The sequence below is a fragment of the Salvia splendens genome, chromosome 6 (genome assembly GCF_004379255.2).
Source record: "Salvia splendens isolate huo1 chromosome 6, SspV2, whole genome shotgun sequence".
Lineage (NCBI taxonomy): Eukaryota > Viridiplantae > Streptophyta > Magnoliopsida > Lamiales > Lamiaceae > Salvia > Salvia splendens.
The window spans coordinates 8,691,045-8,709,615 of record NC_056037.1 but is presented as its reverse complement, the minus strand read 5'-3'; the positions used below and the strand labels follow the sequence as shown (position 1 = coordinate 8,709,615).

The 18,571-nt window shown below is 35.8% G+C and overlaps 3 protein-coding genes and 1 pseudogene across 3 annotated transcripts; 2 read left to right on the top strand and 2 right to left on the bottom strand.

The window, feature by feature from the left end:
- LOC121808735 (PAP-specific phosphatase HAL2-like) lies at positions 1–3,545 on the top strand. The gene is given in 5 exon segments (XM_042209324.1): positions 1–14; positions 986–1,182; positions 1,185–1,304; positions 2,277–2,964; positions 3,083–3,545. Coding segments are annotated over 5 exon segments (1,323 nt in total). The 3' UTR covers positions 3,387–3,545.
- A 33-nt stretch (positions 3,546–3,578) lies between these two features.
- On the bottom strand, positions 3,579–6,877 carry LOC121808734 (annotated as a pseudogene).
- Positions 6,878–8,498: 1,621 nt separating this feature from the next.
- On the top strand, positions 8,499–10,667 carry LOC121808168 (glycerate dehydrogenase HPR, peroxisomal-like). The gene is made up of 10 exons (XM_042208545.1): positions 8,499–8,754; positions 8,843–8,926; positions 8,992–9,132; positions 9,205–9,326; positions 9,412–9,493; positions 9,567–9,731; positions 9,810–10,070; positions 10,164–10,208; positions 10,282–10,408; positions 10,491–10,667. The coding sequence occupies exons 1-10, from the start codon at positions 8,632–8,634 to the stop codon at positions 10,511–10,513; spliced, it is 1,173 nt and encodes a 390-aa protein (XP_042064479.1). The 5' UTR covers positions 8,499–8,631; the 3' UTR covers positions 10,514–10,667.
- A 282-nt stretch (positions 10,668–10,949) lies between these two features.
- On the bottom strand, positions 10,950–17,030 carry LOC121808164. Its single transcript, XM_042208541.1, has 16 exons — positions 16,704–17,030; positions 15,448–15,522; positions 15,155–15,262; positions 14,983–15,018; positions 14,703–14,813; positions 14,483–14,566; positions 14,268–14,386; positions 13,948–14,049; positions 13,727–13,843; positions 13,582–13,647; positions 13,231–13,297; positions 12,825–12,878; positions 12,591–12,680; positions 11,568–11,594; positions 11,446–11,472; positions 10,950–11,351 (listed from the first exon to the last, which is right to left on the bottom strand). Exons 2-16 carry the CDS (start codon positions 15,505–15,507, stop codon positions 11,205–11,207), a joined length of 1,215 nt encoding a protein of 404 aa, XP_042064475.1. The 5' UTR covers positions 15,508–15,522; positions 16,704–17,030; the 3' UTR covers positions 10,950–11,204.
- Between the last annotated feature and the right edge of the window lie 1,541 nt (positions 17,031–18,571).

Here is an 18,571-nt window from a genome sequence, read left to right as displayed (position 1 = left end):
ATGGGAAGTGGAAAGTGCATTTTAATAAAAGAAAGTCCATGTTAATAAGCAATATTATAACCCCCAAAATGTTACTCAAGAAGGAAAAAGAAAAAATGTTAGGAAATGGAAAATAATCAAAGAAGTAGTGAATGTAAACTTTAAAAAAATGCAATTATTATTGTATATATCTCGTCCATACTTAAGCTACAAACATCATGTGAAAAAAGTAAAAGATTAAATTTAAAATAAGATGAGTGAGCATATAGACAACTAAATTTTCTTCAGTAGTCCATAAAAAGAGTACAAAATTGATCACTTGTATTAGTAAATGTAGTTTATACATTTCATAATTCTTTTTTACTCATTTTCTTTTATATTCATAAAACTTAGAGTTAAAACTTAGTGTGTGTGTTTCGTAATGGTAGCGAGTAATTCACGATTTAAACTCATTTGACTAACAACGGATATGTTATTAAAGCAACTTTTACTATTGTAAATTCTCATTGATATCCAAATATATGCCTAAACTAATTTACAATTAAAATTCAGCTTCTAAAATTAAGCAATTAAACCCCATTTATATTCTTATCATACAACTATAGCTTATAAAAAATTACTAGATATTTTCAACAAACAATTTTAATCCAGCTTTTATTACAATTATAAAAAATTCTAGATATTTTTCTTTATTCTTAGAAACAAACTGTATAAATATCCCTTCAGAAAATTACTTGCCACATGAAAATCGCGCTGGTTTGTAGGGACGTTTAGAATACAGATTTCAAATTCTTTAATACTATAACTAAACAATTATGCCAAAATTATTAGCAGAAAATATTAATTCACATAAAAAAGGCCACGCACTCGTGTGTTGGATAAAGACCTGCTTTTGTTGCCACCCAAATTTGTCATCATTCTCACATTTTCTGAAATTCCATAAAAAATCCAGTCTTTCCATCGATTCCTGCTTCGTTTAAAATGCCCATTTCTTCCCCGAATTCAGCCGCCAAAATTCGCCTCTCACGCCCACTTCTTCCATACAGAAATTCTCCTTCAATTCTCCATCAAAACCTCCTCCCCAAGCTACTAATCCACCCCTTTCCCGCCTCCGCTGCGGGCACACGGTGAATTCCGCCACGGCCCAGAATTGCAAGGTGGAATTCGAGTCCATGGACTTGGAGAAATACGCGCGGGAGCTGGAGTGGCAGTGAAGGCAGTGCACATGGCGTCTTTGCTCTGCCGCAGAGTTCAAGAGAGCTTGATTTTCGAAAGCAATGTGAATGTTCAGTCTAAAGAAGACAATTCTCCGGTCACTGTCGCCGGTATGATTCCGCCGCCCTTTCGGTTGAAATGAGACGTTCTCAAATTTTCTTGAAATAGTGAAAAATCGGATCTTTTTTTGTTTTTTTGTTGATATTATATCAATATTTTAATTGTGGTTGAAAGTTTTATGCTATCTTGAGATGGAGTGGTGCTTGGCTAAGCAAGTGGGCTTTGCTTTTAGTCACTTGTGTGATTGGTTGATCGTGGACGTGTGTGATTTGATTAATATCTGCCATAAAATGTTGGTCTAGAATGTTTATTTGTTTATAATTTTTGTTTTGACTTTGAAGGATTTGTTGAAATGCTTTCTGTGATCAGCAGCATTCATTTTTTTATAATGCATGAGCAGTAATTAAGTGTAAACTTGTAGTTGTATCATTTTGATGGATTTCAATAAAAAAGTTATTGGTTTTTGAAGTTGGTATATAGTTGTCTTGACCTCATATTTGAGCTGAATTTGGATATATGTAGTGATGTAGAACAGCAAGTGAACTCGATGTTATATGCATATACTCATAGAAGGATTTACAGAGAGCTTGTTTACTCAGCCAGTAGCTTAAACAACTTCTGTCGTTTGTGTCGAGATTATGTATCGTGAAGACTGTTTGTTTGTAGTCACTGGATGTAGGTGCAGATATTAAATTGTTTATATCAAAAGGATGTGATAATTTGTAAATATTTCCAAGAATTATGTGATTTGAATGCTTGCTGAAAGATCTAAACAAGAATGCATTCTTGGGGAGGTGTGGTTTGATTTACTGATCACGACATAAAGTTTGATAGGTAATCTTTAACTGCCAAACAGTTACAGTTCTGAGTTTATGCAGTCTTGCTTTCTGAAAACATTTGCTTTTGCTTCTTCTTTTGGCACAAGAATTCGAAAGAACTAAACGTTTTTACAACCCTGAGATGTGTGCGTGCGTGTGACATAGGTCGGGGTGGCTAATGCTCCAATTGCTACTTCTAAGCAGATTGGAGTGTTCAAGCAACTGTGAGTTGGGTGTTGTCTCAGGCATTTGGGAGCGAAAACGTATTCATTGTAGCTGAAGAAGACGTTGAAACACTGTCGAGGTGTGATTCTGTTGGCTTACTAGATGCTGTTGCAAAAACTGTTAACGACAGCCTAGCTGAAGCTCCTAGTTTTGGGATTCGACCACCGGCTGCTCCTCTAAACACATCCGAGGTTCTTGAGGCCATCAGTAGGTGCAACTCACCTGGCGGGCCCACAGGGAGATTCTGGGTTCTGGACCCTGTTGACGGTACGTTAGGTTTTGTACGTGGCGATCAGTATGCAATTGCTCTTGCATTGATAGAGGATGGTGAGCCTGTGCTAGGAGTTCTCGGATGCCCTAATTACCCGATGAAGAAAGAATGGCTGAGTTACCAAAACGGCTACCAAAGAATCGTATCTAGATTGGCGTCGCCATCATCAACGTCGTGGAATAGAGGATGTGTGATTTATGCAAAGAAAGCGAGTGGTGTAGCCTGGATGCAGCCATTGCTTGAGAAAGAGAAGAAGTTTGTCTGGCCAAACTCTGCAAGAGAGATCAAAGTCTCGACCATCGACAACCCGGCATTGGCAACGTTATGTGAACCCGTTGAGAAAGCAAATTCAAGTCATTCCTTCACCGCTGGGCTAGCTCATAGTGTTGGGCTCAGGTAAATTTCTCCTCTTATTCACCCTTCTCGTTTTTCCCGTTGTTTTAACTTTCACGCCTGTGTTTATGCTTCCGAGTTATCTCATGCGGGATAAGCTTCATGCGCGTACTTGCTGCAGGAACGAGCCACTACGGGTGTACTCTATGGTGAAGTACGCAGCCATAGCACGAGGAGACGCTGAGATATTCATGAAGTTCGCTCGAGCTGGTTACAAGGAGAAGATATGGGACCACGCAGCCGGTGTCGTCATAATTCAAGAAGCCGGCGGGGTCGTGACGGACGCCGGAGGCCATCCTCTTTGCTTCTCGAGAGGGATGTACTTAGAAGGTCTTGATCGTGGCATAATTGCTTCTTCTGGAGCTACATTACATGAGAAGATTATCAGAGCTGTTGATGCTAGCTGGAACTCTTCTAGTCTTTAATTCCACACTACATATCCATTATTATTCAAGCCACACTATACATACAGACCTAATATATAAATATTGTTAAAAAGTATTCTCTCTCTCCCTCATTCATTTAAGAATGTTTTAGTACTGTAAATTTGTGCTCAATGAACTAGTTGTGTATGTTTCTTTGTATTGGTGATTACCGTATAAAAGAGAGCTAACAAAAGTGTAATTAATTGTATTCATAAGCTGGAATAGAAATGCCAAACAATGAATTTTACAAACAATCTATGAATCAACGAACTCAGTTAGTTGCAGCAGCTTCTATATCCATTTTTTTGTTTTTAATATTTCCTAGTGTCTCCTTCAAAAAGTGTTCTCAACAACAATATTTGAATGCCATAAATTTCAAAATATGATTGTTCATCTATGAAATGGCTCTCAAGGTATTAGATTGCTGCTCTCAAGGCTCCCCTCGCTGCGTCTCGCTTCATCTCTGTAGCTTTGCCGCTGCCTCGGAAATACATGTATACTTGCAGTGAAATGAGAGAGCATTGTTAGATAAGATAGGAGGGTGACAGCCATTCAATGTTCCATAAGAAAGCGATTTCGCGCTCATACCTGTATGACCCAGATGCTGAAAAGCCCGAATCCAAAGAAGTAGAAAATCTGTATAACAAGAACGATATTGAACCAGTAACAATGCATTCTCTAGCTGATAACTCAAGCTCTCAACGGCATATAATTTGAGAATAATACTATAAGCCAACTTACCCCAACTAGCACGTGGTCACCCATGAGATCAATCGCTGGGATGATACCTCTGCATAAACAACATTGAGGGACCTCGAGTTAAAACAATGATTCTACTGAATCTCAACCATTTGTCAACAGATGCGGTTGGATCAGACGAATAAGTAAACGATATGTAGAACAGTAGATGAGAGCAATGAATCTATCCCCAAGGCCTCAGAATTTAAAGAAAAATAGAAAGAACAAGGTCACCAACCTAAAAGCGCGGTAAAGTGGTCGATACCATAAAACATATGCTCCTGGAACTCCAGATATGAAGTATATAAGCAAGAAACCAGATCTTTGCATCTAGTAGACATACAGTTCCGGTCGGGAAACCATTTAAATATACATGTTAACAGAAAGACTTTACGGGTTCATATAAAATTAACCTCCCAGCTTAATCCAAGCCGTAGTTACAGCTATAACGTTCCAGAGAAGGCCAAAACAGAGTCCTGATTTCCACAGTAAAAACATCATTAGCCACATGTAAACGAAATTGAGCCAAGTACCTCATGAAATATAGCCTTTTAAGAGTGAGGTCATGTAAGATTTTCTTGCATGGAAACAATTTGGTAAATCCAGTTTACTTGAAAGAGAACAGATATTTGCACAATTCAAAGGGTACTCTTCCAAAAACTATAAGTCATTGGCAGCCAAAATTAATCACTGACTTCGTTCATGCATGAGATTAAAAAAAAACAAGTTAACATTATACCATATATGCCCAACTACTCACAATATATGTGCCAATTTTGCATAACACAATTTTCTAGAGCTTCACTTCAAGTTGTATGATATAGTCAGCTATCTTACAGTGACTTAAGATGCTATTTACTAAGTCTGGATGAAGCATCGTAAAAGAGATAAAATGTGGAGTACAAGTTAAAGTAACCACCATTTTCCATTCTGAAAAAATAGATATTGATCCAAAGCAAGCAATACACTTTAGATAACAGAACTTCATTAACAGTACAATCACAGAACTTCATATGAGTAAAATTTTACATACCCAACAAGGTTGTAAATGCAACATATTGCAGCTTCTGCAAATGAATCGGAATTTCATTGGCAATGTCATGATGAATGATAGGGAAGAATGGAGGCCAGTTTTTCTCCTCAAGAACGATACCAGCTGAAAAGAAAAGACTTCAGAGGGGTGTTCAGATATGGTAATAAGAAAATCCAAAATGAGAATATAAACCACCTCGTGAGGCAGCCTCTTCTTTCCTCCTAACTTCCTACAGAGCAACATCAGAAATTGTAAAAAAAAAAATCAGTAAAAAGAATATAATAGGTAATTCGAACATTGAATTCAAAAACATGTCTTCTGCAGCAGATTCCTCCTAAAACACAATGTTTCAGAATCAACAGCTATGCATGTCCATTTAAGGAAAAATTCTTTCTCAACACCAACAGAGATTATATGTGAGATTGTGTGCATTACAACTATAGCAGGAAACATTATCCTTACCCTTAAGTTTTACCAGTTGTAACAAGCAAAATAATACTACATGCAAAGAGTTGTATTACTAAATTTGCAGAATATTTCATACAAATGACTCAAATAGGCAAAAGAAAAAAGAAATCAGAAGGGAGAGTTCAGGAAACTAGGGAACATTTGGACTGATTTTGATTCTTTGGTTTCAGAAGAAAAGGTGGGAATGAATGAATTAGAATATGAAGAAGTTTTTCCTTGGAAGACAACCAAACATAGTCCTATTGAGATGCTTTTCTGACTGATAAAATAGCATTAAAACCACAAACAAATTTCAGAAAAAAAAATATTTCGATTTGTTCGCAGCTGCTCCTCCAAGGAATTAATAGCCAAGAAGAGGCAGTTACATTCAAGCATGTCACAACCGACATCAAGAATGCTGCCTCACCAAGAAAACAGAATTAATACTGAGATTGTGAATAATCATCAACAAGTACCTGTTCCCTTCTCTTGAGTTCAGATTCCTTGGCCTGCAGCTCTCTCTCTCTTTCTTTTTCAGGTCCTTAATTCAAATTCAAAAAGGTCTTTTTATTAGAAGCCATGGAGCCATTCCAATGAGTTAAAAAAAACATTGCATACTGTCATGTTTAAAAATTACTAAAATGCACATACAGTAGCACTATCAAGAGGAGTATCAACTGACGCAGTAGGATTGTAGAAATCGGCAGGCTCTGGTGGGAGTGGTGAGAGCCTTGAGTTCACAGCAGGTGGAACACTTCCAGTAGTCTGAAAAAAAATCACATGAATTTGATTAAAAAAACAATTCAAACTGAACAGATATGTTAACCAATTTATGATGGTGAGTATAAAATTGCTAGTTTATGTGGGACCAGTTATGCTTCCACCACACAATATGTCTATGACAGAATCTAACATTTGAACCACCACGTAGGAAATCTTACTGGTATGGAACTTATTAGAAATGAGCCACGCACCCCCTTAAAAGGCCTCATAAGGGAGGAAGGTAATATATTAGATAGCATTATCACCAAGTCGACGTGGGACAAGATTTAGAGATTTTAACATAACTCATTAGATCGCAAAAAACAACTGGAAATGTCCGAACACAGAAAACAGGCCTCTAAACTCTTCCCCAAATATATAGGCTGTATTAATTTCATGAAAGCTCACAACTCTAGCAATTAAAAACTGAAATCAAATAGGCTTTATTCTTTCGTGTGTAGGAAGAGCAATTGCATTGCCACCATTCCTTTTTACTATTCAACACACCCATTATTGCAAACCCCCAGCCCTAGCCATCCACAAGAAAAAAGGTGACACCCTAAAATAAAGTTCACAAAAAACTTACAATATACGCATGAAGAAAATATGGATATAGAATTGAAAAATAAAAATCTAGAAACAATTCTTCAAAGTAGAAAAGTATTGCTGGGTTCAAATTTTCAACCTATAATAGAATTTTGTCATTTCATCACACAAACTTTTATTTTGTAGGAATAATACCTACTTAAGGAGATCAAGTTTTAATTTTGTAACATCTTGTAACTGACCATATTAAGTTTGTTGTAGACGCAGCTTCAATGAAAATCTGTTCAAATTCAACTAAACATTTTATAGACCTAAAACAAATATTAATTGCGAAATGGATTATAATCCTATAATTGCGAAATATATCTAAAATACTCTACTTAGAAAGAAATAGAATACTAGAATTCTAAACTTGTAACTAAAAAACCATAATAATAAATAGAATTATACTAATACTTCTTCTACCATCAGTCAAGGGGTTGTTCAACATGGATATCAACAATCATTTTAGTTATATGGGCATCATTTCCTTTGAAGATGATCAAGGTTGAATACAAAATTCAATTTGTCGTGTCACGGAAAAAGTTTTATGAACAAGTGGAAAAAGCAAGCCAAATTTGTGTAGTCATATTGACATATGGAGGAGGATGAGGATGAGGATGAGGATGAGGATGAGGATGATGGTATGAAATATCAGTAGTATGTCTATGATAACATTTAAGTAAAGTTGTTAGGAATATTCCTAATACTTCATTTTCACATAAATAATTTTCCTTGTCAATTTTACTTTTTCGTCAAACAATTATGAACTAAGTGTCGTGAATACACAACTTGAAATTGTTACCAACGTTCAAAAATCTCAACTCTAGAAACTGTGAACATGATGATTTCTAGAATGTTTGAGTAATAGAAACCTGAACAAAAATGCTAAGCACTCCCAATTGCAGATTCTGTCTCATAAAGTGAAGAGGAAATTAATTGAAAGAATCATCCTTTGATCCCACAAGTCATTTGTGAAGTGTGTGATGAAATTAGAAGAAGAGGGATCTGATGGTGAGTCTTTGGATTAGATTCAATGGTCCATATTTTAATGTATCACTGTCAATTTTAAGTTTTATATACTATTTCTTTTTCTTATAAAGTTTATGGAGTATGCTTTAGTTGAATTTTCTACTTTTATCTACATTTTATACAACCAAATTAGACTTTATAATTAATTTAAATTTATAGTGATTATTATTAATTAGTATATAATTTATTACCACATAATATTTTGCATTTCTTGTGAATGATACTAAATAATTAAATTAATAGTTGAATAGAGAATCACATCCGATAGCTAATTTATTTTGAGAAATCTATCTGGACCAGTTAGTGAATTTTAAGTGACATTTTGTATATATGTTCCACGAAAAATAATTTATCTTGTTTAAAGCTACCTACCAGAAAAACAAAATCATGTCCACAAACAAACGGTAATAAAAAAAATTGAGGTAGAAGAAGAGATATGGAGTTTATATATATGTATACGTGGCGTCACTCCACATTCTTCGTTATCTCATGCCAAAATGAGAGGCCTTTAGCTAACCATTCACTCTCCACCACACCCAATTATCATCATCCTATCACTTGATAGCAATAAAAAAAAACTGTTCTTGCTAAACTCTTATTCGAAAATTTGAAATAAAAAAACTCCTTTCTAATTATTCCACGTAAAACATGGCTAGACCATTGCAAGTTGAAGTGTACAATCCTAATGGAAAATACAGAGTTGTTAGCACCAAATCTATGCCTGGAACTCGTTGGATTAAGCTCTTAGTTGATCAAGATTGCCGTCTTGAAGTAACTAATATTCATTCTCATCATTTATTACTACTATTATTCAACACACATTTTTTGCTTTTGCATGAATTTTGATCTTTTTTTGTAGATATGCACAGAAAAGAAAACCATACTATCTGTTGAAGACATCATTTCTCTGATTGGGAATAAGTGTGATGGAGTTATTGGACAGGTAAACTTCACACACACCAGAGAGCTATTTTTGTAGATTATTTGAAGGTTTTTTTTTTCTTTCAGTTGACTGAGGATTGGGGGGAGAAATTGTTTAGTGCATTGAGCAGAGCTGGAGGGACTGCCTTCAGCAACATGGCTGTCGGGTACAACAACGTTGACGTTGATGCTGCCAATAAATATGGTGTTGCTGTCGGAAACACACCGGTAACTAATTTATTAGTACTACTATCAATGAAATGTGAAAATAGATTAAATTTGGTGTTGTTGATGAATTAGGGAGTGCTGACAGAGACTACAGCAGAGCTAGCAGCTTCACTCTCTTTAGCTGCAGCTAGAAGAATTGTCGAGGCTGACGAATTCATGAGGGGTGGCTTGTATGATGGATGGCTTCCCCATCTGTATGTCCTTTACTATAACTCTTAGTAATAGCTTTGTTAATCGAAGAATTACACGATCATCGAACCTTATTTTTTTGTTTCGTAGCTTTGTTGGGAACTTACTAAAAGGGCAAACTGTTGGAGTGATTGGAGCAGGTCGGATTGGATCTGCCTATGCAAGAATGATGGTTGGTTCAACAAAACTTTGTTTTTGGATTGTGTTTGGTTCATTGAATTAACTAACTTTAATTGTGAAAATAGGTTGAAGGGTTCAAGATGAACTTGATCTACTTCGATCTCTACCAGTCCACTCGTCTGGAGAAGTTTGTTACCGCCTACGGGCAGTTCCTCAAGGCCAACGGGGAGCAGCCAGTCACGTGGAGACGGGCGTCTAGCATGGATGAGGTTCTCCGCGAGGCAGATGTGGTAAGTGAACTTGTGTTGATGTTTTGAAGAATGAGGCATGTTATGTAGATAGATAATTGGTTGTGGAAGCGCGTGCAGATAAGTCTGCACCCGGTGCTGGATAAGACGACGTATCATCTGGTGAATAAGGAGAGGCTGGGGAAGATGAAGAAGGAAGCCATCCTTATCAACTGCAGCAGGGGACCTGTGATTGATGAGGCTGCTCTTGTTGACCACTTGAGACAAAACCCCATGTTTCGAGTTGGTCTTGATGTGTTTGAGGAAGAGCCATATATGAAGCCGGGGCTAGCGGAGATGAAGAATGCTATTGTGGTGCCTCACATAGCCTCAGCCTCAAAGGTAATATCATTACTAAGTTCATCCAAATTTTGGTTGGGGTTGGCTGTTGTTTTTGAGATTCAAGGTTGACATGAACGACATCTGTGCGTGCAGTGGACTCGTGAAGGAATGGCGACGTTGGCTGCGCTCAATGTCCTGGTATGAACTCATCACAGCACCACTTAAACGAGCCACACGAACATAATCTCATATTTTGAATTTCGTGATGCAGGGGAAAATAAAGAATTATCCGATCTGGGCTGATCCGAACCGGGTGGATCCGTTCCTTAACGAGAACTCTACACCACCACCAGCATGCCCCAGCATCGTTAACTGCATCGTTAACTCTAAAGCTTTAGGTAACTCAACTTGTATAACATTTTTCTTCTTACCATAATAAGAGTAACATTTTTCTTCTTACCAAATTAAATTTTGTTGCAGGCTTGCCGGTTTCAAAGCTGTGAAATGGCTCTACCCAATTCCACTAATGTCGTCTTATACTAAGTGTATTGTACATTACATCCTCATGAGTTTGCTTGATGTTTATCACGATGTTATGTTAACAGAATGTTCTGTTTCTGTGGCTTAAATATGTCATTTAATCCCCACAGTTGTTTATTTTGTGTTATAACTTATAATTAGATATGCTGTCGTTTTTTTCGCACTGGAAAAAGATAAAAATAAACCTTAATTATCGAATTCAATAATCATATAAGTATAATTATTTTCGAATCAGAACATAGAAATTACTACTAATCAGAATTTGATTTCTCAACTTCGCAATTTTGCTACGATGATACCCGTATAAAATAATCTATTTAAATAATTGAAGTAGAAATAGCGATTATATCCATCTAGTCTAATATTTTTGGTATGTAAATAGAAAAAGAGCAAGCCAAGTGCCAAAACATTGGGGGTTTCTTTTGAATTTATAAATGATGAAATTGCATAAAATCACAACACTAGGGATTTGAGAATTTGGTCCTCACTCAAATCTGACCCTGTGGTGGTGGTGTGTGTGTATGCATGTTGACAGACCTGATCAATGGCGGGATCGGGGCTAAACTATGAGCGCTAAAAAATTAAATAATTACGAGAACCAACATCTGGCCCAACGCAACATATACTGAGAAACTTTACAGTGCGCTTGCCTCGTTAAACCTTAGAATAGCCACGCTTGTTACGCCTAAGCTTCCGCATTAGGCTTGGAGGGAACGGATCGACCCACCTCTTGTCCTCCTTAACAGCTCGTTCCCATCTCTCCTTGAATTTTTGAAGCTCTACTGTTGATTGCCTCCTAATCTGCATCAGGTCAAGAAAAGTTAAACCGTGCCACAAGACTGAATGAATCGAATAGTGTAAACATAGGATGGGAAGGCTGGATGCAGCGTCTCACCTCTGATCTAACGTCAATTGAATGCCTCTGAATATAGAAGAAAAGAGACAGAGAGGCAAGAATCAGTAATTGGCATATGTTAAAGACACAGAAGAAATAAGATCAAGTGATAAAAGTTATACCTTAACTGTCTCTTCACCATTCTTGACCTGCATATATTTCAAGAAGCTAATTAGCTTAATATCAATAAATCCTAATTTGGCTTCACTATTGCCCATGAAATTTGTGTTGTGTTTAGGTTAAGATGTGGGATGACTGGATGAGTGGGTTCCCATAATATAAATAATACTATAAGGGGTGTTTGGTAGGCTATATGTCTTAACACGTGATAACTCAAAGTGAGATGATTTATCTTGATTTTATAAGATAACACAATTTCACCGAGTGTTTGATAGCTTCAGATATGAAATGATATGATATGTGTAAAGACATGTATGCCCTTCTTATATTTATTTTTATATTAATTAAATTTACTTATAACATAAGGAAAATTTTAATAATATTATTAATTAGTATTATGATAAAATAAATAATGGAAGGGGTAGCAGCTGGGGGTTTTTGTCGGGGGTGGGGTGGGTGGGGTTTGGGGGAGGAGGGGGGGGAGTACCAGTAGAGTGGGGGAGGGAGAGAGAGAGAGAGAGAGAGAGAGAGAGAGACGGGGTGGAGAAGGGGAATGGGCGGAACAGTTGGGGGGGGGGGGTGAGAGAGAGGAGTACCAGTAGAGAGAGAGAGAGAGGAATAGTTGGAGAGAGAGAGGGGGGAATTTGAGGGAGGGCTATTAAAGTCAAGAGCATAAATTTGAAGAGGTAGATTGCACAATCACACCTTTTCTCCCCTGATTATTTATCATAATGAGATAGTTATTTTGTGCTTGCTTTGATCGGGCAGAATATTTAACACGGGCCACACTTATATTTTATCTAAGCTACCAAACATCCATTTAAAGCTGATAACTTAACTATCTTGCGTTATCTACCCTTACCAAACACCCCTAATGATATAAATAAGCACAAAACATACGGAAGTATTGACTAGAAACAAAGTTAATAATACAAGTTTCAATTATGTGCATACTAATTAGTAATTACCAAGGGTGTATTCAGGTCTAGGAACTCAATTTAATGGTGGGAAGTTTAGTAGATCACCTTTTTCACAGACTGCCCACCCAAAGTTTGTATACTCTGATGAACAATGTACTCACTATCAACTACTCCCACCTTTTGGGTACGATCACCCTGTAAAGTTCAAGAGTATATCAAAATTTTCAGAGTACAAGTTAAACAAAATTTCTGTGGATTAGAACTACACTGATCCATAGTTCATCTTGATAAAACCACATTCGTAGAATCAAAACACATGGCCTATGATAGCAATCTTACCTGTGCGCAATAGCCAAGTTTCATATCCATTCCCCATCCATGAACAAGATCATTCTGGCAATCAAGGAAAAACTATAAGATCCACAGAACTGAGACAGAAAATACTACAGTGTATATGACTGTAGACAAAAAATAACTGGGAATAGATCATAGATTTGATCTGATACTTTAGACCAAAAGACTAATAGCTGCACATGTTTTCACAAAGATGACTTGTTTTCTGTAGCAACTGCACTCAATACTAAAACTTTTTGCCAAACCTCAATTATAGGTCCAAGGCATTGTGATTAATAGTTTTGAAGGAAGGATATTGGTGGAAATATTATGCATGATTAGTTCAGAATTGTATGTTTTAACTTTTAAGCTAAGAACATGAAACCAGTTCACAGTAAACACCAAAGATTACCTGTATCAAATGCCAGGCACAATGCCAAGCTGATCTTGAAAACACAGGAGCCATTCCCTCCACAAATCTGGAAAAAAAATGTGGATCAACACGTGTCTATATTCCTTTACAAAATAGAAAGAGGCATCATATGCCATGTGTGCTCTACTGGATTGCTGGGCAATTTGGTTCAGATATCACAAGCACCAAGAGGCACCATTGCAAACATATAAGGTCATGGCAAGCAACAACGTTAAGAAGAAAAAAAAAGAAAGAGAGCTGAAATATTGATGAAACAAAATATTTATGAAGCACAATTCGTTATACTAGATATACTACTTAATGAGATAATAATTCAGCAGAATAACCAACCCAGTGCATGGCGGTCCCTCACTATCATCTGAACACTTCGTGCTACCTCTGACATCATAGACTCTTCTGCTTGAAACAGAATACATGAGAACCAATAATACTACATACAAAAGTTAGATTTAGACCAAGCAGAATTTGTGCATACTTATGAAATATTTTCATTCTATTTCTTATAGTGATCCTATGATGTATGCCAGTAGAATTCGGATCCAAAGCCGGCTGAGATATTTCAAGTCCTTCTGATTTTACAATTTGCAGATACCTGACCAAGGAGATGGAATATTATATCTCAATGTAAGAGGATGCACACAGAAACTAATGTAATTGTCAATAGATGGAATATTATATATCTCAATGCAATTGTACCTTCCAGGGTGGAAATTTTTTACTCCTAAATCTTCATCCCATAGGAATATATAATCATAGATAGACACAACAGCAGGATGTAAGAAGCGCTTGGCAAACCACCTGAACATGAAAATACAACTTATAAAAAAATTATCACATTGGATCAAAGATCCTATCATTGGCAGGGCATCAATGTTGATAAAAGAATAAATGAATTGTTATATGCTGAACTCTTGGTTAAACATATGCCAGTCTTTGGCAACTTTTTGGAAAGGAAGGATACTTAAAACTGAGAACGTCAGTAATAACATACATTTGAACTTGTACATAAGTTTTACCATTTTGTTTGATTGTGAGCAACTATATGTACAGCTTCCTTACTCCATTCCAGGTCCGACCAACCATCCATGTTTCCATCATAGTGAAACAGAACAATGGTAAAATTCTCTGGAAGAAACTGAATCCATACAAATTAGGTGACTAGCAAACACAATTCATCTCTTAACCTTTATCATCGGAAATGATCAGCAATTCAATATAAAGACTTTTTTACCTTTTCAACAATAGTGCAGACATTCTTCTTTTGTTTAATTCCAACAGGCATTGCTAGCAAATTGTTAGATTCCCTTATACTTCTCTGAAATTCCAGAAATATAGCTCATCAGAAAGAGGTGCATTCAAGAAATGATATATAATTGTCATCAGCAATCAGTCTTCAAAACATTGATCATTATTAATCAATGATATTTGTGAGCGATGCCATAAAGTAATACCTGAGACTTATGACTGCTTGTTGTCCATAAAGGCTTTAACTCCAGGTCGGACCTTGCTTCAATGATACCATGAGGCAGACTGTTTAATCTTGTAGTATCTACAGGTGTCTCCTGGATTAAAATACAAATAGAACCTCAACAGCAGAAAGGACAAACAGAAACAAATGAAAACGGAGAAACTGGCGAGTAAATACACAATGGAATGTAAGTATCTTATCACAATACACAACTCTTTCATTACACAGTTGATGATTGTTAGAATAATAAAACATGCATATACCTTTGATGTGTAGAAAGGTTGCAATTTTGATTCCATCTGATAGAAAAGGCAAGAAAAGGATGAAAATGTAAGTGTTACACCATCATGTAGAAGAAAATGTTTGAAAAAAGAAACTAGGTTCATCAAAAAAACAGCCAAAGTTCTAAAATAAACTCTGGGTTAACATGCATACCTCTGTCTGTTGGTACTGGTAATTTGTAGTCCTGTATATGACGAATAGCATAACTGTACAGACAACTCCCATAAACGGCAGCTGATTCATCTTTGCCCCACATAACCCCTGCAGTTTCACTTACAGGTTAAGCATTCTACAGAGATACATGATACTTCTGCAACTTAACAAAGTTGGATGACTTTAATCATTCAAAAAACCCCTCAAAATATATATGTATAAATGTATCTAAGATCCAGCTAATCTGTCTATGCCAGGATTGAAACAAATAAAAAGCCTACCAAACCACTTACCCCGTCAAATAAGAAATGTCTTTTCTTGATTAGCCACCTCCATGATGTCGATCCTCTCATATGCTTTTTCAATCTCTGAGAAAAAATTATACAATAAATGCAAGTATATCTGATGTAAATAGTAAGATGGTACAAAAAATAAAACTTTGCAGCAAGAGTCAGCTAATTGTAGTTGACACATGCTGTGTAATGAAAGGGTAATGATTAGCATCCTTATCTGTCTCATTTGAGCAGATTCATCGTAAATGGAAAACAGAAGAAAGAGGACAGCATAAAAACTCCCAAATCACCATCATAAACCATCATGAGCTCAAAGTCAATGCTAAATTTTAAAATCCACCCAAAAAGGATGTTAGTTATGAAAAATCAGCATCACATGCAATACTTCTGGTAGAAGATATTTTGGGTCTAGTTGTTAATTGCCAACATGTTGACTCTGATACTGCCTTAACTAAGGAAAATTTACAGGTTCTGCATCCACGCCCCCCTACATTACATTATAGAAATCCAATTCAAAAGTTTCAGAACCAAACTGTGACATGCAGATGGCATGAGATACTCATGGTGCACTTATATCTTGTTTGCATCGGTGCTCACATGGATTAAGGATGCAAAAAACATTTTGTGATGCCACATAGGTCTGTAAACATATCCATGCAATTACAGCATTTTTAAGCTCATCACAATTCCGGTTTCTTTAATTATTTCTTTATCAGTGTTATCTTGGACCACGGAGGACACAAGCTGCTAGTTCAGCTTGAACTCGACAGAGTGGAGATAGGGCTTAGAAACAGGATTTAACTTTTTTTCGATAATTCCACGACTGACAAATACTTATTCACATATTGTAATTAATTTGAAAACTAGAAATCAAATCACAAAAAACGAGCAGCTCACACGCACGATTAAGAAAACCAGAGACTCCTATAATCAACCGCGAAAATCTCAAATTCATGGAATATAGTTAACAATTCTATTTTATTTTTTGATGTGAATGAAGAATAGAATCACTTCAACCAAATTAAGGCATATCACATCCCACAGTCACTCCAGCGAATCAAACGCCAAAAATCGCAAACTCCATATTTTTCCCAACCAGCATTCATGAATTGGAAATAGGTCGAGTACTCACTAAATCCAGATCAATCCAATACACCGTAAAAAAAACAAACAAAACGAAACGAAACGAAAGAAAAAAACATATGACGAATTCAATTACTATCTAGAACATAACACACAGTCATTCACTGACTCACCTTCCAGCCACCGATTCGATAAATTCAAGGAGCGACACCGATAGATGCTAAAATTTTGAGCTGAATTCACCTCTGATATTGGCTTCACCGCTTAGTTGTTCACGTTTGCAGTTCAACAATATGACGCAATCGCAACGGATAGATTCGGAGGGAAAATATAATAGATACAAAAACAGGTGTTTGCATACGTATACACACAAACGCGTGTATTGTCTCTGCGTGTGTGTGAGAGAACCCAAGGATGAAGAAAGAAGGAAGAGGAAGAACAGACGTACCAAGCGGCGAAATCAGTCTTCAAAATTAAAATTAAAATAAACACTTAAATTCGTTGGATTACACTCTCACCATAATTTATACGCCAACTTTTCTCATTTTTATTAACCACTCCAATTAAATTATTATTATCCCTTGTTGATACTCCTAATTAAATTATTCGTTACAACATTTGCATAATCATGAGGTGTCCAATAAATGTGAAAAATAAATGTGTGCGCGCGCGCATACCAAATTAACTGTGTATTAAAGTTTTTCCTTTTTCGAGTTTTACTGCATATGATTTTTATTTTATCTTTTAGTTTTAGATTTATAAATTCACCAATCAAAATGACTTAATCTTTGATTTCGTAATTGACTTTCGTTTCATGTGAGATGAAACACCTGGTATGAATTCAATGGAATGAAGATAGAGTTTGAAGAATTTGAAATTAAGATTGTGGAATTGTTCAATTCAAATTTTGATCAATTCTTATAATTATGTGGGAGAAAATGAAAATGCCACTATATGAGAGTAACCGTGCAAAAAAAATGAGAGCAACTCGCGTGCATAAAGACAAACATTGATTAGGACTAGTTAATATTGTTGACTTATATTTTTATTTTCCAAAAGGAGAATTTATGTACTCCATTTAATTACACATGGTATTATAAGGAAAAATCATCACTGATAAGATATGACATGATATTACTAACGAATTCAAATATGGATTGTTATTAAATTTCTTTCGTCGAATATAATTTGTGGGACATTGTGAATCATGTAAACAGTTGGATTATTATGAAAGCTTTCATTTATCTCTTGAAATTAATGTATTACTACTACTTATTATTGAATATGTACTGCAGTATTAATCACGCAAACACAATATACAATCTGGCTTGGTTTGCGTTAGTCTTCGTAGACACCAAATCTATTGGTTGTTAATTCCTTAAAATTTGTTTTTTCAAGTACTAATATTTTATCATGTTGATATGTTTTCTATTATCCTCAAATAAATCATATTCTTCATACACGCAATATTAGTGATTTACTTTATTCGATGCATGCACCCCAAATTAATTTTGGATACGTGGGAAAAATGATACTACTGCTAGTAGTGCCTAGTACTTTACTTTAACATTTTAGAAGTAATTACAACATGTAGTATGTGTTTTGTTGAGCTGTTGTCGTTAAATTGCCCCCTCAACTACGTTGCTCTGAAGTAATTAAATTTTCATGTTTTCTATAAAAGTTTGAGCATTACAATGTACTAATAAATATTCTGGCCTTAATTTTCGAAACCAGCATAGAATCTACTCTATTAGTGGCTATAACGTAGATTTTGTATATTGGTGTAATTTATTAATGCATATCCTCTATTTACTCATTTAGGGTAATGTTTAGTCTCACTTGCAATAAAATAGGAGTATAAAATTTCAAAATATAGTTTTGTTGATAATTAATAATTTGTTTATAAAAAAATAATAAGTAAGATACAATTATTGGTAATAAACCAATAATCACAAATGAGTAAACTAGTGCAGTATTCAAGATTTAGTCATCAATATGGGGTTGTTACGCAAATGGGTTAGGAATAGGATTAGTTGCATCA